This window comes from Vulpes vulpes, chromosome 1 (genome assembly GCF_048418805.1).
Source record: "Vulpes vulpes isolate BD-2025 chromosome 1, VulVul3, whole genome shotgun sequence".
NCBI classification, from domain to species: Eukaryota; Metazoa; Chordata; class Mammalia; order Carnivora; family Canidae; genus Vulpes; species Vulpes vulpes.
In genome coordinates, this window is record NC_132780.1 from 7,230,518 (window position 1) to 7,258,024 (window position 27,507).

At 38.6% G+C, this 27,507-nt stretch overlaps 3 protein-coding genes across 13 annotated transcripts in view; 1 reads left to right on the top strand and 2 right to left on the bottom strand.

Annotated features, from left to right (window-relative positions):
- The window catches only part of ZNF570 (zinc finger protein 570), a 45,723-nt gene extending 45,095 nt beyond the window's left edge, over positions 1-628 (bottom strand). For 3 of the 6 annotated variants that reach the window (XM_026010275.2, XM_026010274.2, XM_026010273.2), the window contains exon 1: positions 408-585. The gene's annotated coding sequence lies outside the window, so the exon portion shown is untranslated. Of the gene's footprint in view, positions 1-334 lie in introns of all 6 variants that reach the window. The other 3 variants (XM_072752368.1, XM_072752236.1, XM_072752172.1) reach the window with 3 other exon arrangements.
- The window catches only part of LOC112928477 (uncharacterized), a 166,922-nt gene that overhangs the window by 104,864 nt on the left and 34,551 nt on the right, over positions 1-27,507 (top strand). The window contains exons 1-3 of one of the 6 annotated variants that reach the window (XM_026010216.2): positions 11,929-12,100; positions 13,386-13,532; positions 27,076-27,133. In XM_026010216.2, the coding sequence (XP_025866001.1) occupies positions 13,528-13,532; positions 27,076-27,133 (63 nt within the window). In that variant the 5' untranslated portion in view covers positions 11,929-12,100; positions 13,386-13,527. Of the gene's footprint in view, positions 1-11,928; positions 12,101-13,385; positions 13,533-17,596; positions 17,740-27,075; positions 27,134-27,507 lie in introns of those variants that run through there. The other 5 variants (XM_072747172.1, XM_072746968.1, XM_072747214.1 and 2 more) reach the window with 5 other exon arrangements.
- On the bottom strand, positions 9,299-12,773 carry LOC140598180 (uncharacterized). Its single transcript, XM_072754793.1, has 3 exons — positions 12,770-12,773; positions 11,814-12,359; positions 9,299-10,642 (listed from the first exon to the last, which is right to left on the bottom strand). The coding sequence occupies exons 1-3, from the start codon at positions 12,771-12,773 to the stop codon at positions 10,590-10,592; spliced, it is 603 nt and encodes a 200-aa protein (XP_072610894.1). The 3' UTR covers positions 9,299-10,589.

Here is a 27,507-nt window from a genome sequence, read left to right on the forward strand (position 1 = left end):
CCCACATACTCTTAAAAACTACAGTACCAACCACTGTCTCACACACACAACAATCCGCGGCCCCGGGTGTGTGGGCAGTTTCACACCGTCACACTCTTCCGTAGCCCCAAGTCTCAAACACTAGGGTATCACAACCCACGTTCACTCACACAACCCCAGTCACAAAGAGGCCGAGGGTACTGGAACAACGGGGACACAATACCCTCCCACCCCCACTCCGTCTCACACTGTAGCACCAACCATCGACTCGCTCGCACCCAGTCACAGACAGGACGCGCACAGGCACCTCGGATGACAGTCTCACACTCTGTGACAACCAACCACCGTCTCGCACCTGGAGTCACACCGAGGGCCCCGGGAACCGACGTCCGGGGGACCCACAGGCCACTCCTCAGCCCATTCCCTACCTGCAGAAGTGAACTGCGGGAAGATCCCGTCCCCGCCCCGAAGGCTCGGGCAATCTACTCCGGCCCACCTTCTGCCCTAAGAGTCTAATGGGAACCCACCCCCGCGGGCCGGGAAAGGAGCGACTGGGCCTCCGGAGGACACAAAGGGGCCGCCGGCCCAGTGCTCGCGGGGGCCACTGGGAAATGTAGTCCTGATCAGAAAAAGCGGCGCCGCAGAGTCCGACTGCACTGGCGCGACTCCGCTGGGGGCTCGTAACACCGCCCCCTCCGCCCAAGGTCCTCCCGCGCCGGCCTTACAGAGGAAGCCCCGATCTCACCTCCGAGACAGGGTCCGCCAGAGAAACGAGGTTGAGCGTCAACTAGACTGACTGAGATTGAAGTGCTCGGGCACAAGTGCTTGGTCCACCTCCCTTTGTAACAGGGCAGAGAATTTAGGGCACCGAGTAGCCGCAGGGGGAGCGGCTCGTGTTTGTGCGTCCACACAAACGGGGCGAGAGGCGAGCTCCTACAATTGAGCTGGGGTACCCGAAAAAGTGTGGGACAGAGAGGAGAGTGCGCAGGTGCATTATACTTCCACCCAGTCCCGCCTTCCCTAGACCGTTTTTTTTTTTTTTTTTTTTTTGCTTGGGGAGTGAGTTACCTTGAAGAGCCGAGAGGAGGAGTCAGCGTAGAGTGTCACCCTTTGCATACGGTTCTTGTATTTCTGATTTGGTGATTGTGGCTGTGAAGGTGTGCCCCCTTCCTAAAATAGCTCTTCTGCTGGGTATCTGCAAAGTTCCTTTATCCTGTCCTTTCAGATACAAATGTCACATCTCCAAAAAGGCCTTCTATCACACCTCTCTGACTGCCTTCATCTGATCTATACTCCCTTAGAACAACAGTGTTTATATTTTAAGTTTTTTTTCTTAAAGATTTTATTTACTTATTCATAGAGACACACACAGAGAGAGAGAGGCAGAGACACAGGCAGAGAGAGAAGCAGGTTCCACGCAGGGAGCCGGACGTGGGACTCGATCCCAGGTCTCCAGGACCACACCCCGGCAGGGCTGCCCTTAAGTTTTTATTGTCTCCCCACAAGTTCTGTCCCAACTGTAATTTTGTGAGTTGGTGCATGATTCTGTCATTGTTTCTCTGTAAAACTCTGGGTGTTAGGGTGGGCATGCTGGTTTTCTTTGACCATGTGTAAGAATGTTATTGTGTGACATTTGTGAGGTTACCTGTGAAAATGTGTTACAATAGAAAAGACACTGGTAAGAGTGGAGTAGGAGTGTAATAGGATAGTGTGTGTGGCAGATTCTGAGGACTACTCTAATGCATGTGGATGGCTTGTGATATCTGATTAGAAAGAACCTACTGTGTGCCAGATGCTCTTCACGGTGCTGGGATATACACAGACAAAATAAACTTTTAAAAATCGCAAATAGAATACTACTGAGCAGAAAGGCAACCTCCAGAGGCTAAATATATGTATAATTGAATAACAAATAGAAGTCTGGACCTACACAAGGGAATAAAGAGCATCAGACATGGTAACTACAGGGTAAATATGTAAGACCTTTTTATTAAGTAAATCTCACTAAAGGATAAATTACTGTTTCTTTTTCTTTTTTTTTTAAATTTATGATAGTCACACAGAGAGAGAAAGAGAGAGAGGCAGAGACATAGGCAGAGGGAGAAGCAGGCTCCATGCACCGGGAGCCCGACGTAGGATTCGATCCGAGGTCTCCAGGATCGCGCCCTGGGCCAAAGGCAGGCGCTAAACTGCTGCGCCACCCAGGGATCCCTAGATTACTGTTTAAACAAAACAATGTAGCTTTGGATATATATGCAAATCTTATGATAACAATAGCACAAAGGCCAGGAGAAGTAAATGGAAATAAACTACAGTAAGTTTCCTACATTCTTTTTTTTTTTTTTTTTTTTTAAGATTTATTCACTTGAGAGAGAGAGCATATGCAGGAGCAGGAGGGAGGAGCAGAGGGAGAAGGACAAGCAGACTTCCGCTGAGTGTGGAGCCCAATGTGCGTCTTGAACTCAACTGAGTGAAATCAAGAGTGAGATGCTTAACCAGCTGAGCCATTCCAGGTGCCCCTAAGGCTCCTACATTCTATGTGAAGTACTATAATATCACTTGAATAAACACGATAATAAGTGAAAGATGTACACTCGAAGCCCTATAGCAACCACTAACCTAACAAAACAAAAAGTTATAGCTAATAATCCAACAAGGGAGATACAATGGAATCAAATTACATAAATTATTCAATCCAAAATAAGTCAGAAAAAGAAGGGAACAAAAAAACAGATGGGAAACAAATTGCAAGATGGGAGAATCTGATTATACCAATAATCAGATTAAATATAATTTATCTGAACATTCAATTAAAGGCACAGCATTTCAGATGGCATAAAGCATGACTCAACTATATGGTGCCTATGAGAAATTAAATATAACTCTATCAATATGTTAAAAGTACAAGGATGGAAAAAGATAATCATGCTAATGCTGTGTAGAGAAAGCCAGAATGACCTTGGATTTGGCAATGGATTCTTAGATATGACACCAAAAGCACAAGCAACCAAGAAAAAAATAGATATATTGGACTTCATCAAAACTAAAAACATTATCAGGAAAGGACATTATCAAGAATGTGAAAAGACAGCCTACAGAATGGGTAAAAATATTTGTAAAGCATGTGTTAGAGGATTTAATATCAGAAAAATAACTCCTAAAGCTCAACAAGACAACCCAAGTAAAAGATGAGCAAATATCTTTTGTAAGATATTGTAAATATATATTATATATTAAATGTAAATATATATTTATCTAAAGAAGACAAAAATGACCAATAAAGACATACAAAGATGCTCAATATTATTAGCAGTTAAGGAAATGCAAATAAAACTATGAAATACCACTTTACACACCTACTAGGATTGGTATCAAAATAACAAATGTTGATGAGGACATGTAGAACTTGAAACCTTTGTACAATGATGGTGAGAATATAAAATGGTGCAGATGCTATGGAAAACAGTTTGGTAATTCTTCAAAAGTTTAACATAGATTTACCACATGACCCAGCAATTCTACTCCCAAAGTAATTGAAAGCAAGGACTTGAACAGATACTTGTATTCCAGTGTTCAGTATAGCATTATAAATAAAATGTGGTATGTACATAGAATGGAATGCTATTCAGCCATAGAAAGGAATAAAATTCTGATAATATGCTACTACATGGATAAACCTCGAAAAAATTAGCAAACTAAAATAAGTCGTATACACAAAGAACAAATATTGTATTCTGCTTATATGAAATATTTGGATTAGGCAAATTCATAGAGAAAGAAAATAGAGGTTATCAGGGGCTTTGGAAAGAAATTGAGAGTTGATTGCCCAGCATGCTTAGTGATTACAGTTTCCATTTTGGGTGACAAAAACTTTGAAAATAGATAATGTTGGTGATTGTGTAATACTCCAAATGCACTTAATGCCACTGAATTATAGACTTAAAAATTGTTAAAATGGCAAGTTTTGTTACACATTTTATAGTAACATAAAATTTAAATAATGTAACACACCAAAAATTGAACTGTACACTTTAAATAGGTGAATTGTAGGACATATGAGTTATAGCTCAATAAAGCTGTCAAAAAAAAGAAAACTGGAATAGCTGTATTAATGTCTACAAAGTAGATTTCAGAACAAAACAAAAATAATTTCTAATAATAACGTGGTCAGTTCATCAAGAGGAAATAACAATCAAAAATGTTTATTCACCTAACAATAGTTTCAAAATACATGAAACAACTTATTAAACTGGAAGAAAGAAAAATCCACAATGTCAGATATTCCACAATGTTAGATATTCCAATACCACTGTCAGTAATTGATAGAGCAAGTAGACAGAAAATAAGCTAAAACATAAAATTTGAAAAACACTGTCATTTGAGCTAATTGATATTTACAGAGCACTACAACCAACAGCAGCAAAAAAAAAAAAAAAAAGTTTCAAGTGCACATGGAGCATTTACAAAGACAGAACGTATTCTGGACCAAAAAACAAGCCTCTTTTCACAATGAAACTGAATCAGAAATCAAAAACTGAAAAATACATGGATAATTCTCTGATATTTGGAAACATATACATTTCTAAATAACTCATGGATTAAAGAAGAAATTAGAAAGTAGTTTGGCCTGAAAGAAAGTGAAAACATATGAAAATTATGGGATGCCACTGAAGCAGTATTCAGAAGGAAATTTATAGAACCAAATACTGTATTAGCAGAGAAATTAATCTCAAATTAATGACTTCATTTTCTATTTTAACATACTAGAAAAAGAAGAACAAATTAAACACAATGTAGGTAAAAGGAAATAATAAAGATCAGAGCAGAAATCAATGAAATAGAAAACTGAAAAAAAAATCAATAGAACTAAAAGATAATTCTTTGAGTAATAAATGTGATAAAACTAGCCAGAATAATCAGGAAAGAAGGAAATAGCAAGCTACCCATACCACGAATGAGAGAGGTGACATCACTACAGATTCTACAACTATTAAAAGGACAGCGCAGTATATAATAGCAACTTTATTTTTTTAAGATTTTATTTATTTATTTGACAGAGAGAGAGCACTAGAAGGGGGAGCAGCAGTGGGAGAGAGAGAAGCAGGCTCCCCACTGAGCAGGGAGTCAGATGATGTGTGGCCTAGGACCCTGGGATCCTGTGACCTGAGCGGAAGACAGACACTTAACGGACTTAGCCACCCAGGTGCCCCTCATAGCAACTTTAATCCAATAAACAACTTAGATGAAATAGAAACGTTATTAAAGAAAGTAGTTAACCTGAATAGCCTTCTATCTATTTAAATAAATTGTATTTGTAATTAAAAACCTTCCTACAAAAAAAAAAAAAAAAAAAGAGAGAGAAATACCAGTCCCAGGTAGCTTCACTGAAAAATTCTATTACACATTTCTATTTCATTTTAATTTCTAGTAAACATTTAAAATTCTCTTAAGCATTTAAGGAAAAAATGATAATTCTATGTATACTCCTTCAGGATACTAAAAAAGAGGGAAAATCTTCCCACTCTAGGAGTTATCTAGCCAAAATATTACCCCCAAAAAACTACAGACCAACATTCCTCATGAACTTGTTAATAAAACTTTAGCAAACTGAATCCAACGATTTGTTAGAATGATAATGCACAATGGCCAGGTGGTGTCTATCCCAGGAACCTAAGATTGGTTTAAAATTTGAAGCCCAGGGCAGCCTGGGTGGCCCAGCGGTATGGCGCTGCCTTTGGCCCAGGGCATGATCCTGGAGACTCAGGATCGAGTCCCACATCAGGCTCCCTGCATGGAGCCTGCTTCTCCCTCTGCCTGTGTCTCTGCCTCTCTCTCTCTCTCTCTCTCTCTGTATCTCTCATGAATAAATAAATAAAATCTTAAAAAAAAAAGATTTGATGCACAGTGTAATTCAGCATATTAATGACTAAAAGAAAAAATCAATATTATCATCTCAATAGATGCAGAAAAAGCATTTGACAAAAATCAGCATCCATTCTTGAATAAATACACTTATGAGAATATGAAGTAACCTTCCTAAATGAAGGCCATCTAGCAAAAACCTTTCAGCTACCATTTCACCTAACAAAACAATTGAATACTTTCCCTCTAAGATCAGATACAATGTTGTATTAAAAGTTTTTGCCAGTGAAATCGTGAAAAGAAAATAAACAGCATACATATTTGACAATGTAATGAGTCTAATTCCATTTTTTTGATGTTTGACTGCTCATAGCTCTAAAAAAAAAAAAAAACCTACGAATTTAAACAAGACACTTGATATGGAAGAAAACTATCTAGGATTCATTTCTTTTAGAGTAATTTACCCTAATTTAAAGACAGATTGCCTTACATGTAACAGCTATGTATAAAGAAGTTGTAAAATTGTTGGTTTAACAATGATAAATGAAAACAATAAAATTATCCAAACACGGTACACAAGGATTTTTGTTTTTGTTAAACAGAGCAAAATAACTTAGAGTATATAAAGATAAAAGCTGAATGAGTATACCACTAATGGAAAAAGGGTATTTTCACAGAACCAATATTTTTCCCCATTCCAACTCCATTTGATGTTAATTAAAACATACCACAGTCATTTAGAGTTGTTTTTTTTTTTTTTTAGAGCAGTATGCTCATGCACATACACCAGTTACTTTATGTACGGTAAAAGAATGGGGAAGAGGAAAAGGAAAGACTAGAGAAAACCATACCGTGATAGTTAAGATGTGGTGGGGTGGAACCAAATTGCATTTTTCTAATTGAGAAGGTCTTCTTTGTCTGGAGGAGCAGAGTTCTGGAGTAATGTAGCAGATCCCTTTTTAGTAGGTACCTCCTGTCTGTGGCTTGAACACATCAACTGTATCTTAATCCCCCATTTTCAGCTGTACAGATGAGTCTGTTTCATTGGCTGCCTGTCAAATCAGAATCTAATTCACCTCATTAACAAATTCTATTGTTCACAACAGGCTTTTGTTAGATTACTAAGTATTGTATGCCCTCTTAATCTCAAATCTGCACCACAGGACCATCCTGTTCTGCCACCTCCAAATGAATAGGATCATTGTTCAGTCTTGACTCCTTCCGTGGGCTGTTTGCCAGCTGCGGTGAGGTCTGGAGCCTCCTCAGCTGCTGCTTCACCAGGTGTGCACCACAAGAGCACACAAGCAGCACCAGGAGTGGTGGAACCTCCTGGCTTTTTTTTTTTTTTTTTTTTTAAGATTTTATTTATTTATGAGAGAGAGAGAGAGAGAGAGAGAGAGAGAAGCAGGCTCCATGCAGGGAGCCCAACGTGGGACTCAATCCTGGGTCTCCAGGACCACACCTTGGGTTAAAGGCGGTGTTAAGGATCCCTGGGTGGTGCAGCGGTTTGGCGCCTGCCCTGGAGGCGCGATCCTGGAGATACGGGATCGAATCCCACGTCGGGCTCCCGGTGCATGGAGCCTGCTTCTCCCTCTGCCTATGTCTCTCCCTCTCTCTCTTTTTCTCTCTCTCTCTGTGACTATCATTAAAAAAAAAAAAAAAAAAAAAAGGCGGTGCTAAACCGCTGAGCCACCCGGGCTGCCCCCTCCTGGCTTTTAAGCCTCATTCCTCCTCTTTTCTCTTGTGCCACACAAGCTCAGGTGTTCCCTCCTGTGACACTTGCAGATTTAAACCACACAAGCCTCCACCATAAAATCTTCCTGCCAATTTCCTTTCCTTGCTTTTCCAAACCAATTACAGACTTTCCTGGGAAGCCTGCCCTGCTTTTCCTAGGAAGCTTCATTATGTCAGTGATAAAACTTTTCATACCCTCTTGGTGTATGTGTGTGTGTGTGCCATCATCAATCTCAACATCCCAACCATAATTTTGTGGCTGGTACCTGCAGATTGGAAAAGAAATGGGTATCACTATTCTTAGCAGCTAGGAATAGGTACCAATGTCTTTTTTCACAAGTGACATGATCATCTCTGTAGGAAATCCAATGGAACATCCAAAATTCTAGTAGAAACACTAAGCGGCTTTAGCAAAGTTACAGACTACAAGATCAATGTACAAAAATCAACTGTATTTCTATAACTGGCAAGGAACAACTGAAAATTGAAATTTTTATAATGTACTTTAAAACTGCATCAAAAACTCTGAAATACTTAGGGGTAAATCTAACAAAAGATTTCATTACCTTTCTGTCAAAAACTATAAAATATTACTGAGAAAAAAGAAAGAACTAAATAAATGGGTACATATTGTGTTCCTGGGTTACAAGATTCACCATTCTGAGATGTCAGTTCTTCCCAAATTCATCTGTATTTTCTTTCTTTTTTTTTTTCATCTGTATTTTCAACACAATCTCAATCAAAATTCCAGATAGATTTCTTTTCATTTGTTTTTGGTATAAATTGACAAATTCCTTCTAAAACCTTTCCTAGGTGTTTACCTAAAAGAAATGAAAATTTATGTTCACATACAAAACTATACATGAATGTATACAGCAGCTTAGTTATAATGGCCAAAAGTTGGAAACATCTCATGTCCTTCAATGAGTGACTGACTAAACATAGTACATCCACATGGAATACTATTCAGCAATAAGAAGTAATGAATTACTTACACATGTAATAACATATGAATCTCCAGGGAACTAAGCTGCATGAAAAACCAATGCCTAACTTACATATTTTATCATTCTATTTATCAAATATTCTTTTTTTTAATAATATATACTGTGCCAAATCATCTTTTTTTATATATATATTTTTAATTTTTTTAAATTTATTTATGATAGTCACAGAGAGAGAGAGAGGCAGAGACATAGGCAGAGGGAGAAGCAGGCTCCGTGCACCGGAAGCTCGATGTGGGATTCGATCCCGGGTCTCCAGGATCGCGCCCTGGGCCAAAGGCAGGCGCCAAACCGCTGCGCCACCCAGGGATCCCTATTTATCAAATATTCTTGAAAGGTAAAATTATGGAGATGGGAGAACAGATTAGGGTTACCTGGCCTTAAAGAAGGGGCTGTGAGTAAAAAGGAAGTGGGTATGGCTACAAAAGGACACATTATCTTTGTGATGACTGAAATATTCTAAATCATGACTGTATCAATGTCAATATCCAGGTTGTGATATTATATACAGTTTTGGAAGATGTTACCGTTGGGAGAAACTGGGTAAAGGGCACACAGGATCTCTTGAATTATTTCTTACAACTGCATGCATATCTAGAATTATATCAAATTTAAAAAAAGGTAGGCCAAAAAAAAATTCTAAAGTGGCAGACCAAAACCCAACTACATTAAATATAAGTTTACTAAATATGTCAAAATAAAGAGTAAGATTGTCATTATTTATATTTAAAATAATGCTGTTTAATAACAGACACACTTTAAAAATAAAACAGGTTAAAAACAAACAGGTGGAAAGGGATAAACCATGCACTAACCAAAAGAAGGATGGTGAAACTATAGTAATATCAGAATAGACTAAGACAAAAAAGCAATTATAAATAAGGAGTAAATTCCATAATAGCTTCTTGGATTAATCCAACAGAAAGTTATCACAACTTAAGATATATGTATCATCCAATAGGAGAACTTCAAAATATGTAAAACAAACTTCACAGAAAATACAAGGAGAAATAGACGAATTTACAAGTATAAAAAAATCAGGAAGCTGTACATAGAACAACCAACTCTGTTCTTTTATCATCTCTTAACAAAATGATAAACAAAAGTAATTCTTACAGTAGACAGAAAAAAAATTACTATTGGTAGAGACAAAAGACAAACAAAACTTATTTGGAGGAGGGATGCCTGGGTGGCTCAGTGGTTGAGCATCTGCCTTTGGCTCAGGGCTCATCCAGGGGTCCTGGGATTGAGTCCAGCAGTCGGCTCCCCACACAGAGCCTGCTTCTCCCTCTGCCTGTGTCTGCCGGCTTCTCTGTGTGTCTCAAGAATGAATGAATGAATGAATCTTTAAAAAAAAAAAATTATTTGGAGGATACGTTCTTTCTTATGTAGTGTTTGGGAATCCCTTGTCCTTTCCCAAACATAGATTCACACTACTCTGAAATAGTGCCCATTATCATCTAGTGAAAAGTAGACCTCTTCTACTGGATCCTAGTCGTTTTTTTTTTTTTTTTTTTTTTAATTTTTATTTATTTATGACAGTCACAGAGAGAGAGAGAAAGAGAGAGGCAGAGACACAGGCAGAGGGAGAAGCAGGCAGAGGGAGAAGCAGGCTCCATGCACCGGGAGCCCGACGTGGGATTCGATCCCGGGTCTCCAGGATCGCGCCCTGGGCCAAAGGCAGACGCCAAACCACTGCGCCACCCAGGGATCCCAATCCTAGTCGTAATCTAGTCATGTGGCCTTCACACAGTTTCATGGTAAGGTTATGAGTCAGAAGCCTCTCTAACACCTTCAAAAACCACAAGTTCCTAATATTTAGCATGCTGCAGTCTGCAGCATTTTAAAAAAATATTTTATTTGTTTATTCATGAGAGACAGAGAGAGGCAGAGACACAGACGGAGGGAGAAGCAGGCTCCACGCAGGGAGCCCAACGCAGGACTCGATCCCAGGTCTCCATTTTCTCCATTTTTGTCTCTACTGCAAAATTATGGCAGAGAATTCAACTGTCATTGTTGATTGTTTAATTCTTCTGAAGTCGGAGCCAAACCCACATGAAATGCTGGAAAAAAAAAGAATGAGATCTTTAGGGCAGAAGTGACATAGTCTGGTTTGCTAGATTTTTAGGTTTTTGCTCCTGGTTATTTCTCTATTTTCTCCCGTACCCTTTTCACTCCTGATGTCGTGGCTGCTTAGGATTCCAGACATGACCTTGCATTTGATGGCTCAACTGTCTTTGCCCTCTTTTTTTATTTTTATTTTTTTTATTATTATTTATTTATGATAGTCAGAGAGAGAGAGAGAGAGAGAGAGAGAGAGAGAGAGGCAGAGACACAGGCTCCATGCACCGGGAGCCCGAAGTGGGATTCAATCCCGGGTCTCCAGGATCGCGCCCTGGGCCAAAGGCAGGCGCCGAACCGCTGCGCCACCCAGGGATCCCATCTTTGCCCTCTTTTACAACACTCTTCTATATATTACGAGTATCACCTTTGTCCATATGACACACACCCATTGTGAAGTAACACAGAATTAAAAAGCATGGGTTTTTCTGTCATATGGATTCACAAACCTCCCCAATTCCTCCCATTTCATGTCTTGGTGACTGTGGTTTATTGGCGTCACCTTTACGTTTCGGTATTGTAACAGGGGCCAGTCAGAAAATCAGAAACACACAAAGAATTAACACAAGCACACTGTCTCTGAAAAAACTTGCAGGGTCGGAATCAAAGGGTCACGTAGAACATACAACGTGACCCTAGTCTCACACAAGGGGTCGCGAACTCGCACGACCCCCAAAGTCCCTGGACCTCAGAGTCTCCCGACTCCATAGACACCCTACCCCAAGTTCCACGGCCGGTATCTCCCACACACGGTCACACAACGCCACTCCTCTTGTCTGACTGCCGCCAGGAGCCTGAGGCTCAAGCTAGCCGGGCCGGTCCTGCCGCCCCCGGGCCCCTGATTTTTTCCTCCCACTTTCCCCCTGAAATCCAGGTGGGCCTCGGACCAGACGGAACTAAACCGACTCAGCAGCGCTTCCTTCACGGATCATGTACCATAACCCCGGGAGACCCAACCAACCCATACCGAGGAAGATTCTTTTTGCAGAAAAATAGACTCGGCCGTGAAGGCCTCTGGGAAATGTAGTCTGTAGCCGAAAAGTTGCGAACCTTTTCAGATTCTTCTCAACACCAAGTTGCACTCCTGGTTTCCGAGGGGAGTGCCGGGCTCACCTGAAGCAGCCCCAGCAGAACTCAGCTGAACCTCCTCGGCCGCCCTGGGAGCCCTTGCACGCCGCGGTGGATGATTCCCGCTACTCGCCCGCAGGAAAGCCGACCCGCCCCCGCCAGCCGCGGGGGCCTCTGGGAAGTGTTGTCCGGCGTCTAACGGACCGAGGCTCGTGCTGCCCTCAGCCGCTGCCGGCGCTGACCTTAGAGGTTCCTCAGACCCGGCCCGCACCCGCTGCGCCGCTTGGGCGGCGCTGAGGTGTGGAACTGGGCCTGTGTCCGCGGGCTCGCGGGTGAGTCTTCGGGAGGCCGCGAGCTCTGAGCCCGGGACCCTTTGTGCTGCTTGGGAGTAGGGGCCTGCGGACCCGGTGCCTGTGTTGTTGGGGGAGGATGCCCGCAGGGCTGTGTCGGTGCCGGCGCTTCCCTGAGGCCGGGGGAGCGGCGCGTGGAGGGCTGTGCGTGTGGCGCGATGGGACGTGTGCCGGACGTGTGGCTGTGACTGAGTGTGGCCGTGAGAACGTGTGTGCAAGCCGATTGTGTGGATGTGCTTTTCTTTTTACGACTCGGGAGGAACGTGGATGCGAACGTGCGTGATGTGGGATCGCGAGTGAATGAGAAACTCCGTGGATAGAAGGTAGAGCACGGTTGCGTGTGTGTAGATTTGTGCGACTGTTTGTACGAGGGCTTCGTTTCTTTGCTTTGTGGCGATTGGAAATAGGTTTTAATGAGAGATCCAATAGCCCCAATACTTTAGTATTTATTTATTTATCTTGAATTTTATTTTTGTGTAATTGGCCACGTTGTTTTGTGTGCATACTAACTTCATGCTCCTTGCCCCTCCCGACTACCCACCCCAAATCGCAAAATACGGAGAAGCTCAAAGAAAACAAAAATCGTTCATAATTTTGCCAGCAACTATCAAAATTTACTTCGCATCTTTTCACCTTCCTGTGAATACATACGCATGCATTCGTATATGAATACATAGGTGCATGATGGCTTGGAAATTGGTATTACACCAAAAATACAGTTCTGTCACCTACCTTTGTCATTTAACAATACACAACATTTTTCTATTTAAACGATTGTAGATTTATATCATCATTTTAAAGTTTTTCATGCTATATACATTTTCATATATTTACCCCTGTTGATGGGTAATTTGTTTTTTCCAACTTCTTGCCATTATAAGCAGTGTGTTTATCAGCAACTAGGTGTCCTGTTATAGGGCACTTTCCTAATTTGGGGGGGGGGGCAAGCTCCTAAAGGTGGAATGGATAGGTCAAAATGTGTGCTTATTAAAGACTCCCTAAGTTTATCCAATTATTTTCCTGTAAGGTTCCAATAATTTACAGTATTATCAGCATAGTATAAAGTTGCCTGTTTTCATACACCCTTGATAACAATGGTTATCTACTATTTGTAATCTTTGTAACTTCATAGATGTAAAATTTCTTTAATTTGCAGTTGTTTGGTTACTACTGGTCATGCATTTAAAAAATATATTTTGTGTGTGAACTATGTATTTTCTAAAATATTTTTCTAAAGCGGGATTCCCTTTTTACATTTATTTTCTAGATTCTTCAGGTATTCATTTATCAACACATCACTTGTTGAATGCTGTCTGTGTGATAGGAACAACTCTAGATGTTTCGGATATAGTGTTGAAACAGGAGAAACTGCTGTCATGGTACTTATAGTATCGTGGATGAGATAATAAATGAGGTGAGTGAGTTAGATATAACATATATTCAGTAGTGAAAATATTAAGAGAAAAAATAAAACAGAAGGACATGTAGAATTAGAGAAGGGAATTAGAATTTTAGATACGGTAGCCAGAGAAGGCATCCTGAAAAGATAATAATAAAGATTTGGAGGAGGTAAGGGAGCTATTTATGCATATAATTGAGGAAAAGTTATTCCAGGCAGTGTGAACAACAGTTACAAAAGCCCTGAAGTGGTAATATTCCTGTTATAGCAAAGAGGCTGGTGTGGCTGAAATAGAGCAAATGAGAAGAAGACTAGTGAGAAATGAGAGAAGGTAGGTGGAGGAAAGGAGGGCAGGTCAGGTTGGATCTTATGAGCCATATTATAATTTTGGTTTTCACTATGAAAGAGGTGGGAAGCTGTTGGAGAGTTTTGATCATGGGAGTGATATTACCTGCTTACAGTGTAAGAGGATCACTTTGGCTGCTCTGATAAGAGAACTACAGGAGGAGAAAAGATGGAATAAGGGTCAAAGGCAGAAGCAGAGAGACCAATTAGGAAACCATTACAGTAATCTAGGGAAAAGATGTCAGTGACCTGGACCAGAGTAGTAAAAATAGTGAGAAGTCATCATGTGTTAGATATAATTTAAAGATAAAACTAGTATAGTTTGCTGACAGACTGATGTGGAGTAGACATGTGTGACAAGATGATGCAGTATTTTTTAATCTGAGCAACTTGAAGAATGAAGTTACTGTTAACTGAGAAAGGAAAGAATGTAGGAATAACTCACTTGGGGGATAGGGAGATGGTGAGATTTCAGTTTGGAATATAGTATATGAAGCATGAGATGCCTGTTAGACATTCAAGTGAAGATAATTAAGTTGGCAGTGGGATATATAGGTCTGAAGTTCAAAAGAAGGATCTAAGATCTAGGCTGAAGACATAAATTTGAGAATTATCAGTATATAGATGATATTTAAAGCAAATGGACTGAAGGAAATCAGTTAGAGGGTAGGGTAAATAGAAAAAGCTAGAGGTAAAGGACTTAACCTCTGGGTCACTCCAACAAAGTCTGGGAAATGAGGAACCAGCAAAAAGGACTGACAGGGACTAACTAGAATGGTGGGAGGGAAGCTAGGTGAGTTTGATATTCTGGAAACCAAAGGAAAAATATGTGTTAATAAGAACTGTGTCAGTGCTGCTGATAGGCCAAACAAAATGAGGACTGAGAAAGAAATGGTGACTTGCAACGTGAAAGTCATTGGTGACCCTGAAGAGCAGTTTCAGTGGAATATGGGCTAAAGAGAGAAATGAAGGAAAAAAATTGGAGATACCAAGTATAGACAACTTTTCAAGTTTTTCTTTAAATGAAAGAGAGGGGATCCCTAGGTGGCTCAGCAGTTTAGTGCCTGCCTTTGGCCCATAGCATGGTCCTGGAGTCCTGGGATTGAGTCCCACATCGGGCTCCCTGCATGGGGTCTGTTCTCCCTCTGCCTGTGTCTCTGGCTCTCTCTGTGTCTCCCGTTAAATGAATAAAATCTTAAAAAAAAAAAAAAAATAGAAGGAGGGAAATGGAGGGGAAGATGGAGTTAAATTTAACCAGAGTGTTGGTTTCATGAACTAATTAAGAATACCGTGAGAGGCAAAGGTATCTAAGTTGGCAGGAATTAATTATATTGATTGTGAATTTTAGGCCAGTAAGTAGAAAAGTCAGGATAAGAAAGAGGTGAGTGACAGTGGAAAATTGGTAGAATGAAGGAATGGAAGTTCCTGATAGGGTTGAAGAATTGTTGGGTTGAAATACTAGAGGAGGTAAGGTGGAGAGATAGGAGGATATTTTTCCCTTTAGTTGTCAAATGTTTTCAAAATAGAACAATCCCTCTTTTTACCATCATACCAGTTTAAGAAACCATAGAAGATTATCAGCTGTATTTCAGTAGAGGTTACAAAATGATGGTATTTGAGTTCTACATTCCTTCTTCATTTACCGATTGGAATATTTTTCCAAAGAAAAAATTTCTGTCATTAACTCTTTGGTTACCTTGAGGAAACTTTTTACAGGAAAGGCAGAATAAATTAATTCTTTTCCTTCATAGGTTTTCAGGCTATTGAATTGGTACTTTAGCATTTCCCAGTGAGTTATTATTTTACTGTTATACGCATAGATTTTAACACATTTGGTATGATTCAAACCATTGTTATTTACTTTGTGAGGCTCAAATTTTCCCATCTTTAGTTACCTCTTTGAGATGCCTTCTAAGTCTTTTTAACACATCTCTAGAAGTCTTTGAGAGCGTCCTACATTTTTGGTATTGGCCCAAGATCATTTTGAACATTTCCTGCCCCAGGCATGGAATCAAGCATTTCTTTATGGTGTCCTGATTCCTTTTATTGGGAAATGATATTTTGAGACCACAGTTATAGTGCTTATTGTTACTGACATGGCCATTGTTCCTAGACTTTTTTTTTTCTTGGTGGACCAAGCTAGGAAATATGTTCTTTTTATTCTTTTTTAAGGATTTTTTTCAAGATTTTATTTATTTACTTTAGAGAGGGTGGGGAGGAACAGAGGGAGAAGGACAAGCAGACTCTGCTGAGCACAAAGCCTGACTTGGAGCTTGATTCCATCACCCTGAGATCATGACCTGAGCTGAAAGCAAGAGTTGGACACGCAACCAACTGAATCACCCAGGCACCCCCACTTTATTTATTAACAGCTTGTTATATTTTATTCATTTAAGTTGTACAATTCAATGTTTAAAAAAATATTCACAAATATACCCATTACCGTAATACAATTTTAGAGCATTTTTGTCCCTACTAAAAGAAATACCCATTAACAGTAAATCTTCTATTCCCCTCCCTCATCCCAATTTAATCAACCACTAATCAACTTTCTGTCTCTACGAACTTGCCCATTCCAGACATTTCATATAAATGAAATCATAGAATATGCCGTCTTTTGTGACTGGCTTCCTTTACTTGGCATGTTTTCAGTGTTCATTAATTTTGTAGCAAGAAATCTATTCTTAACAGAATGGACTTCATGAGTTCATATTGCTATTTCCAATTTTAAAAATTTAGACATACCCAGTTTACTTTGATTTAATTTTTGAATATTTGATTTGCTCATCTATCTATCCATGTTTTAATTTATGTAGTTGTTATTTCTCCTCTCTTATCTGTGATTTTATTTATTCAAGTTGTTTCTCTTTTTCCCCCCGATAAGTCTGGCTAGAGGAGTATCAATTTTTTAATTTTTTATTTTCAAAGAAATAGCTCCTGATTTCATTGATCTGTTCTATTGCTATTTTAGTTTCTGTGTCACTTATTTTTGCTCTACTCTTTAGTATTTCCTTCCTTCTACTGCTTTTAAGCTTCGTGTTGTTCTTTTTCTAGCTCCTTTAGGTGTAAGGTTAGGTTGGTTGTTTGAGATTTTTCTTGCCTCTTAAGGTAGGCCTGTATTGCTATATACTTCCCTCTAGGATTGTTTTTGCTGCATCCCAGAGGTTTTGAACTGTCATGTTTTCATTTCCATTTGTTTCCATGTGTTTTTTTAAATCTATTCTTTGATTTCCTGGTTGACCCATTCATTGTTTAGTAGCATATTGTTTAACCTCCATGTATTTTTGGTCTTTCCAGAATTTTTTCTTGTAGTCGACTTCTAGTTTCATAGTATTGTGGTCAGAAAAGGCAGAGGAGTCTTGTTTATATTCTATTTGTGCCTCTACCATCTTGTTTCTCTTTACTCTTACTAGTAACTTTTAAAAAATTTTTAGCATTTGGGGGGTTGTAATCCCTTTTTTAATATGAGCAAATATGCTTAATGTGTGTATATTCATGCCATCCCTCTTAGATAAATTTTAGCTTATAATTTCCATATTCAGGGAGCCTGATGCAGGGCTCAGTCCTAGGACCCTGGGATCATGACCTGAGCTAAAGGCAGACACTTAACTGACTGAGTCCCCCCAAGCCACCCCATAAATATTATCTTTTAGATAAATTAAGAATGAAAGAACCAGAAGATTTTCTTTTATTTTCATTATCCCTTCTCTGATGTGCTGCTTTTCTTTATGTAGGTCCAAGTTTCTGACCTATATCATTTTTCTTCTGCCTGAAGAACTTGTTTTTTTGTGTGTTTTTTTTTGTGTGTGTGTTTTGTTTTTTGCCTGAAGAACTTGTAACATTTTTTGCCTGAAGAACTTGTAACATTTTTTGCAAGGTAGGTCTACTGATGATGGAATTCCTTCAGTTTTTGTTCATTTGAGAAAGTCTTTATTTCTCTCTCACTTTTTTAAAGAATTTTTAAAAAAGATTTCTTTATTCATGAGAGATGGAGAGGCACAGGGAGGAGAAGCAAGCTCCATGCAAGGAGCCTGTTGTGGGACTCTGAGATCACACCCTGAGAGCCAAAGGCAGATGCTCAACCATTGAGCCACCCAGGTGTCCCCCACCCTTGTTTTATTTATATGGTTTCTGATGATAATTCTGCTGTAATTCTTATTCTTGTGCCTTTGTCCATAAGTTGTTCTTTTTCTCTGGCTTTTTTTTGAAGACTCTCTTTCATTCTCTCTCTCTCTCTCTCTCTCTCTCTCTCTCTCTTTGGTTTTCTTTAATTTTGATATAATATGCCTATGTATGGATTTTTGGTATTTACCCTGCTTGGTGTTTTGTGAGCATCCTGAATATGGGAGTAAAATAGGTCCAGATAGAGGAATATCTCAGTCAAGGGATAAAGTAGTTCCTAATTTGACTTAAGGCCAAAAGGAATTGGTCTAATGAATGATGGAGCTGATCGTAATAAAGAGATGGTTTTCATCTGGGAAATGTTAAACAGTGGCTTTTAAGAGAACAAGTCCTCTTTCTTTTTTTTAAAATGAATTCTTTTTTTTTTAAGATTTATTTATTTATTCATGATAGACATAGAGAGAGAGAGAGAGTCAGGGAGAGACACAGGCAGAGGGAGAAGCAGGCTCCATGCCAGGAGCCCGACATGGGACTCGATCCCGGGACTCCAGGATTGCGCCCTGGGCCAAAGGCAGGCGCCAAACTGCTGAGCCACTCAGGGATCCCCAAGTGCTCTTTCTTTTGGCTTAAAAAAAATTTTTTTTAATGTGAGTATAGTTGACAAGTGCTCTCTGCTTTTAAAGAAAGACACATAATTATAAATGGCACATCCTGCATGTTATTTAAACATATGGGATCCCTGGGTGGCGCAGCGGTTTAGCGCCTGCCTTTGGCCCAGGGCGTGATCCTGGAGACCCGGGATCGAACGTCGGGCTCCCGGTGCATGGAGCCTGCTTCTCCCTCTGCCTGTGTCTCTGCCTCTCTCTCTCTCTCTCTCTCTCTCTCTCTCTGTGACTATCATAAATAAATAAATTAAAAAAAATAAACATTTGTTGACAAATGAGGTAGTAGGATCTAGAATCCATAGACACATGAAAGTAGTGAAGAGAAGACTGGGAAAGAGTTGGGGTGGTGGTGGAAATAAAATACTCAGTTATTCACCATGAAGCCATATCTCCAGTGTGTAAGTCAGCTCAGGTTATCTAGAGAACTGCTGTGTAAATGTAGCCGGGGGTAGGGCTCTCAATTTTGGGATATCTGGCAAAATTTGGATTCAAGCAGGCGTAGATGATAATGATGATGGCGGTGGTGGAGATGCCTAAGTTGTTGTGTGTATTTTAACTGTATTGGAGCTCATTTTAGGAGGTCATAATGCACAATATTTCAGAAATTGAATAAATTGGTATATATCGAAGTAAGTTCTTTCTAAAAGGGGAAGAAAGATAATGTTTGCAATGAATAGAATATCTAGTCTAAGATGTTATGACAACTATAGCACAAAGGATGGGAGTGAGGAATTTGGAATGGGTTATTATAAATTTCCTCTAGTACAAGTAAAGCAGTGTAGTATATTGTAAAACCTAGGGAAACCACTAATATTTTTTAAAAGAGGTGCAAATAATAATTCAGTACAGGAGGAAAAAAAGGGAATAATAAAAAGTGCTCAATTAAACCAAGCCAAAGCAGAAAAGGTGGGATCAAAGAAACAGAACAAGTAGAACAAACAGAAAACAGCTAGAAGATGATAGGTCTTAATCCAGCAATACTAATAATTATATTAAATATCATTGATCTAAACACACTAGTTAAAAGATAAAGATGTTTAGCAAAATTGGATAAAAGATCTCTTAAATGCTGTTTACAAGAAACCCATTTTATTTTATTTTATTTTATTATTTTTTTTTTAAATTTTTATTTATTTATGATAGTCACAGAGAGAGAGAGAGGCAGAGACATAGGCAGAGGGAGAGGCAGGCTCCATGCACCAGGAGCCCGACATGGGATTCGATCCCGGGTCTCCAGGATCGCGCCCTGGGCCAAAGGCAGGCGCTAAACTGCTGCGCCACCCAGGGATCCCAAGAAACCCATTTTAAATATAAAGATTAATGCATTGAGAGGAAATGACAGAAAAAAATATATCACAGATATATAAACCAAAAGGAAAACAGAGTAGCAATTTTAATATTAGACAAGTATACTTCAAAATAATATTATCAGGAATAAAGAGAGACATTATATCATGATAAAAGGGTCAGTTTTCCAAAAGGACATAACAGTTACAAAACGTAGGTGTAGCTAACAAATGAAGCAAAACTTGAACTAAAAGGAGAAATAGACAAATACACAGTTATAATTGGGGACTTTAAAGTTCCTATCTCAGTAATTAATGAAAAAAGTAGGCAAAAGGTCAATAAGGTTATAGAAGACCTGAAAACATTTATCAGCCAACATTCAAGTATTTAGTCAATTTTTTGGTGTTCAAATGTTAGTGATATTTATAGAACACTGTACCCAACAAGAGCAAAATCGTGTCTTCCTTAAATACACGTGAACATTCACCAAAGTAGATCATACTCTGGGCCATAAAACAAACTTTAACAATTTCAGAGCAATTGAAGTCATTTAAAGTATGTTCTCAGACCATACCAGAATAAAACTAGAAGTCAAGAACAGAAAGATATCTGGGTAATCTTCAAACACTTGGAAATTAAACAATATACTTCTAAATAGCCCATGACTCAAAGAGGAAATCTCACAGGAATCTAAAATATTTTGAATGAAAATGCAACATATCATAACATGTGGGACAGCTAACTCATGACTTACAGGGAAATTCATAGTACTAGCATGCTGTAAGTAATTTTAAAAAGCTGAAATTAATACTGACCTCCACTTGAGAAACTGGGAGAAAAGGAGCAAATTAAGCCCATAGCAAATTAGAAGAAATGGATGTTAAAGGCAAGAGCAGAATGCAATAAAATTGAAAAAAATAAAACCCAAATAATGGGAAAAAAATCAGTGAACCAAAACTAGTCCTTTGAAAAGATCAATAAAATCATTAAACCTTTGGATTGTATGACCATGAATAAAAAGAGACAAAACACAAATTGCCAATATTAGAATTGCAAGACAGGGTTATCACACTCACCCAAAAGACCTTGAAAAGATAGTAAAGAAATACTACAAATACTCAAAATCCATAAATCCTCTAGTGGACCCACAACTATATGGTCAACTACTCTTCAACAAAGCAGGAAAGAATATCCAATGGAAAAAAGAAAGTCTCTTCAACAACTGTGTTAGATAAATTAGTACTTTTTTTGAGAGACACAAACTACTCAGTAAGGAATAACCTGAATTGTATATTTATTAATGAAATTGAATTTATGTTTAAAAATCTATAATACCAAAAGCAAAAGCAACAAAATTAAAAACAAGTGGGGCTACATAAAACTAAAAAGCTTATGCACAAACAAAGGAAACCAACAAAATGAAAAGGCAATCTACTAAATGGGAGAAAATATTTGCAAATCACATACCTGATAAGGAGTTGATATTCAAAAATATATAGAGAACTCAAATAACGCAATAGCAAAAAACCCACTAATCATCAGGGAAATGCAAATCAAAGCCACAATGAGGTATCCTGTCATACCTCTTAGAATGGCTATTATTGAAATAACAAATGTTGGCAAGGATGGGGAGAAGAGGAAACACTTATACATTGTTGATTGGAATGTAAACTGGTAGAGCCACTATGGAAAATAGTATGGAGGTTCCTCAATAAATTAAAAATAAAAATGCCATATGATCCAGCAGTATCACTTCTTGGTATTTATCTGAAGAAAACAAAAACACTAATTTAGAAAGATATATGTACCCCAATGTTTGTTGCAGCATTATTTACAATAGCCAAGATACGGGTGTAACTTAAGTGTCCCATTGATAGATAAATAGGTAAAGAAAATGTGTGTGTGTGTGTGTATGCACGTGCACGCACGTGTCCATACGTAGATATGTACTATGGGACATTATTCAGCCGTAAGAAAGAATGAAATTTTGCCATTTATGACAACATGGATGGACATCAAGGGCACTGTGCTCAGTGAAATAAGTCAGACAGAGAGAAGTACTATATGATCTCACTCATATGTGAAATCTAAAAAAAATGAAAAAACAAATGCCACCCCAAAATACCAAGCTTATAGATAAAGAGAACAGATAGGCAGTTGCCAGAGGCAGGGGGTAGGGCAGGGGATGGGAGAAATGGGTGAAGGTGTTCAAAAGGTACAAACTTCTGGTTATAAGTCCTGGGGATGTAAGGTACAGCATGGTGGTTATAGTAACAGTACTGTATTGCATATGTGAAAGTTGCTAAGAGAGTAGATTTTAAAAGTTTTTATCACAATACAAAAATTCTTATAACTGTGTAAGGTGATAGATGTTAACTAGAATTATTTTGGTGATCCTTTCACAATGTACTCAAATATTGAATCATTATATTGTACACCTGAAACCTATATAATGCCATATGTCAGTTATACCTTAATAAAAACAAACTTTCTAAAAAGGAAACTACACACCCAGATAATTTCTCAAATGAAACAGCAAACATCTAAGGGAGATATCATAACAATTATATATAAACTTTTCCAGAAAATAGAAGTGGAACACTTTCCAATTCATTTTATGAGACTACCCTTATCCTGACATCAAAACCAGATAGATAAAAATTTAGAGAAATCAAAAAACAAAAAAACAAACAAACAAACAAAAAAACAGATAGAGACATTACAAGAAAACTGTAGACCAGTATTTCTCATGTACTTAGAAATAAAAATCTTCAACATTGAATTGAAAAATTGAATGTAGCAATATAAAAATGGTAACTATAACATGACCAAAGGGGCTTATTTTGGAAATACAAGATAATTTTTAAAAAGATTTGTTTATTTATTTTAGAGAGAGAGAGCACGGGGAGGGGCAGAGGGAGAGAGAATCCTCAAGGAGACTCCCCGCTAAGTGGAGAGCCCAACTTGGGGCTCAGACCCAGGACCCTGAGATTGTGACCTGAGCCAAAATCAAGAGTTGGCCACTTAACCAACTAAGGCATGCAGGTGCCCCAAGATAAATTTTAAGTTATTTGAAAATTATCTTCTGTAATTCACCAGAAGAGACTGAAAAAGAATCGTATGATCATCTTGATAGATGCAGAAAAAGCACTTGACAAAATTCAACATTTACTCATGAAAAAATAATTCTCAGCAAATTAAGAGCAGAAGGGAATGTTCTTTACTAAAGGTCATTAAAATACAAAAACAGGGAGGCCTGGGTGGCTCAGCAGTTGAGCGTCTGCCTTTGGCTCAGGGTGTGATCCTGGAGTCTCAGGATTGAGTCCCACATGGGGCTCCCTGCATGGAGCCTGCTTCTCCATCTGCCTGTGTCTCTGCCTCTCTCTTTCTGTGTTTCTCATGAGTAAATAAATAAAATCTTAAAGAGAACAAAAGCTCGGGGTGGCTTAGTGATTTAGCACTGCCTTCAGCTCAGGGCATGATCCCAGAGATCTGGGATCGAGTCCCACATCAGGCTCCCTGCATGGAGCCCACTTCTCAACCTCTGCCTGTGTCTCTGCCTCTCTCTCTCTCTCTGTATATCTCTCATGAATAAATAAATAAAATCTAAAAAAAAAAAACATACTTAATGGTGAGATAATGCTTTACCTCTAAGATTGGCTACAAAGTGAAGATGTCCTCTGTCACCATTATTCAGCATTTTGTTGAAAGTCTTAGCCAGTGCAAAGAAGCAAGAGAAAGACAAGGACATACAAATCATAAAGGAAGAAATAAAACTGTTTCTATTGCAGACAACATGATTATCTAGATAGAAAACCTCAAAGAATCTATAAAAAAGCTCCTAGGCCTCTTAAATGAATTTAGTGTGGTTGTAGGATACATAATCAGTATATAAAGTCAAATCATTTTTATATTCCAGAAATGAACAAATGGAGTTTGAAATAAATTTACTAGCATGCCCCAAAATAAAGTACTTAAGAAATCTCATAGAATATGTATAGGTACTGTATGCTGAAAGTGAAAAAAACTGAAAGAAATAAAAAATAAGTGGAGAAATATACTATATTCATGGATTGGAAGACTCATGTTTTCATTTCTCTTTAATTTGATCTATAGATTAATGCATTCCCAATCACATTCCTAGCAAACTTTTTTATAGGTATTAGTGAGAATGGAGGTAGAACCCAAAATGGAAGGCACAATGAGACAAATTTATTTACCTGTAATATTATGTAAATGTGTAACATAACTGCATTGAAGGTGACAGGGAAGAAACCCTCTTTAAATAAGAGCTCTCGTTTATTTTCATCATTTGTAAGTCCTTAACAAAATATAAAGTCATTTTTGTTGAACCATCCATCCAATGCTGCTATTAGAAATTCTTTTTTGGGGGATCCCTGGGTGGCTCAGTGGTTTAGCGCCTGCCTTCAGCCCAGGGCATGATCCTGGAGTCCCGGGATTGAGTCCCACATTGGGCTCCCTGCATGGAGCTTGCTGCTCCCTCTGCCTATGTCTCTGCCTGTGTTTCTGCCTCAATCTCTCTCTCTCTCTCTCTCTCATGAATGAATGAATGAATGAATAAAATAAATCAATCAATCTTTTAAAAAATATTTTATTTATTTGAGAGAGAGAGACAGAGCATGAGCACAGAAAGGAGAGGGAAAGGAGGAGGAAGGTTGAGGGGCAGAGGGGGAGAGAGAAAATCCCAAGCAGGCTCCCCACTGAGTGTGAGCCCAATGGAGGGCTCAGTCCCAGGACCCTGAGATTATGACCTGAGTTGAAGTCACACGCTTAACCAGCTGAGCTACATTAGCAATTTTATGATTAAATCCATCATTAGGTGCCTCAAGGAAATTATGGAGTCATTTTTCCCCCACTTTCTATTTCTTGCCTTGAGAAATTTGATGATTCAGGGAAAGAGGAAAGAGAGTAGGTGGGGGGAGTCTTGTTTGGTGTCCACTCTTCAGCTAGTTGAGGACTTCAGTTCACCTTAAGCAATTGCTTTTAATATAATTCCTGTTTTAATCTGTGCCCACATAGACTCTTGCCCACTACTACAGCTGGAATACTGACAACAGAATGTGCTTGTGTGCACCTCCAGGCCCAAGGGGCTGCTATGTGTAGGAGATAATATGCAGAAAATAAATAAATAAAATATCATACACTTTTCTGTAACCCTTCTCCCCTAGTAAATATCTTAACTCCTGTTAGCCAGTATTGTGTCACAAAGTAACTCATAGCTGCAAGAGATGCTGGCATTGTGAATGAGTGGAAAAGGGGAATAGGATTACCTTCCTTGGCTAGACCAATCATGATTCATCCTTGGGAGAAGGTATATTGTCATGTGAAAAAATTAAGGTTTAGTTTTCAAGAAATAAGATGAGGGCAATGGATGTTGTTAGTAACATTATCTACCACATATGGCCTTTTGGAATATGCTGGTTTTCTATCCTTAACAAAGTATCAAGTTTTCTTTACAGAATTTTGCACTGTTGGTGCTGCGGAACTACTGAGACACCCCTCTTATTCAGCTATCCTCTTTTAAAGGTTGATTATAATGGTTCTAAGAATGTGGGGTTCCAGGGTCACAGTGCTTATTAGTGGCAGAGAGACTAGAAAGCACATCTCTGTGCCCCCAGGACACTGTTCTTTCCTACTATAATTCATCTGTCCTAAATTTTTTTTTTAAAAGATCCTTTAAAGGGCAGCCCAGGTGGCTCAGCAGTTTAGTGCCGCCTTCAGCCCAGGGCCTGATCCTGGAGACCCAGGATTGAGTCCCATGTTGGGCTCCCTGCATGGAACCTGCTTCTCCCTCTGCCTGTATCTCTGCCTCTCTTTCTCTCTGTGTCTCTCATGAATAAATAAATAAAATCTTAAAAAAAAAAAAGTTAAAAAAAATAAAAGATCCTTTAAAAAAACCTGCAAATGAGTGACAAAATAAATTACAAGCCAACAGCAACCAAAAAAATTTTACTGAATAAAATAATAGATTAATTTTCCTTAATCAGACTAAAACTGGGAAAGGGAGTGTGCATGATGGGGGAGGACATCTGTGGTCTGCATTATACCCTGTAGTAGTGCTTGAATTGATTGCAGTGGTATTTTTGATTAAATTTTTTGATTAAATTTTATTTGGGAGAAATTAGTATGTCATTTTTAAAAAAAAATATTTATTTATTCATGAGAAACAAAGAGACAGAGAGGTAGAGACACAGGCAGAGGGAGGAGGGAGAAGCAGGCTCCATGCAGGGAGCCCAGTGTGGGACTCGACCCCAGGTCTCCAGGATCACTCCCTGGGCCAAGGTGGCGCTAAACTGCTGAGCCACCGGGCTGCCCTAGAATGTCAATTTTATTTTAAAAAATCAAATGGTGCTATTAGTTTAATATGAAAAACAATACCGTTTCTTTTTTCCCCCATCCCTAATTCCTGTTCCCAAAGAGAACCACTTTCAGCTCTTGTTATTTCTTATATTTAAGTTTTTCCAAATCACATATTTATCTTGCTATTACCTTGCTATTATTTGACACTTCAGATTTGCATATGTATTATATATGTGTGTGTGTGTATATATATATACATATATATGTGTGTATATATATATATATACATATATATATATATTACTGTGGCAAATAAGAATTTAACTGTCTTACCACCACCTATATCTCTGATACATATCACTCACTTCTTGAAAGGAAGTGAGTGATAATTACTTCTTTCTTGAAATATAATTTTATTACCATTTTGGTTAAATTCCGATTTAGTTGGTAATCTCTCAGTACATTGAAATACCTTAGGTGTTTTATCAATTTCATAATTTTCTTGGTTATGTTCTCTCATGAACTATGTATCTTCCTGTTCCTTGCTAACTTTTTTTTTTCTGATACAGAGCTATTAAAAAATTCATGGGACATCTCCCACATATGAACTCCCATTCTTATCCACCTTATGCCTAAGCCATACATGATTATACCAGTCATCCTTATACCTGTCAGCTCCTCTGATGTGAATATTCTTGGCCTTTCTAATGGATCCAAGAATCATTTTACTATTGGGTAACCTTTAGTCTACCTTATAGATGCAAATTCCTGATACCACAAAGCATGACTGGTCTAAGGACTTTTCTTCTCTTTCCTAGCTCTGCCTTCTCAAGCCCTGCCCATTACCAGAAAGAAGAGGAAATGACTGAGTCCCAGGTAAATTTTAAGCAATATAGTTGTTCTCTGCTTTATTCTACAGTGTAGGTCAAGAGGATTACAGCAATCAATACAGTAGTTTGGAAAATCCTATATAGATGAAGCATTTTCAGAGGAAGTAGAGTTCGAAGATTAAGACCAGGGAAGAGTTACAATACGGTAATGCAGAAGAGTATTCATTCAGAGAGATTAAAAGTTGGGCTTCAGTTTTCAATTTCATTATTATAGGTGAAACAAACCAGAGCAAAAATTCATTACACAATTTGCATTGTAAATAAAGATTAAAATGAACATTTCTTAGGAGAAGCAAGCTTTTCAAGGCACCTAGGTCAATGAATATATTATAGTGTGATCTTTTGTAGTTGATAAAGTCA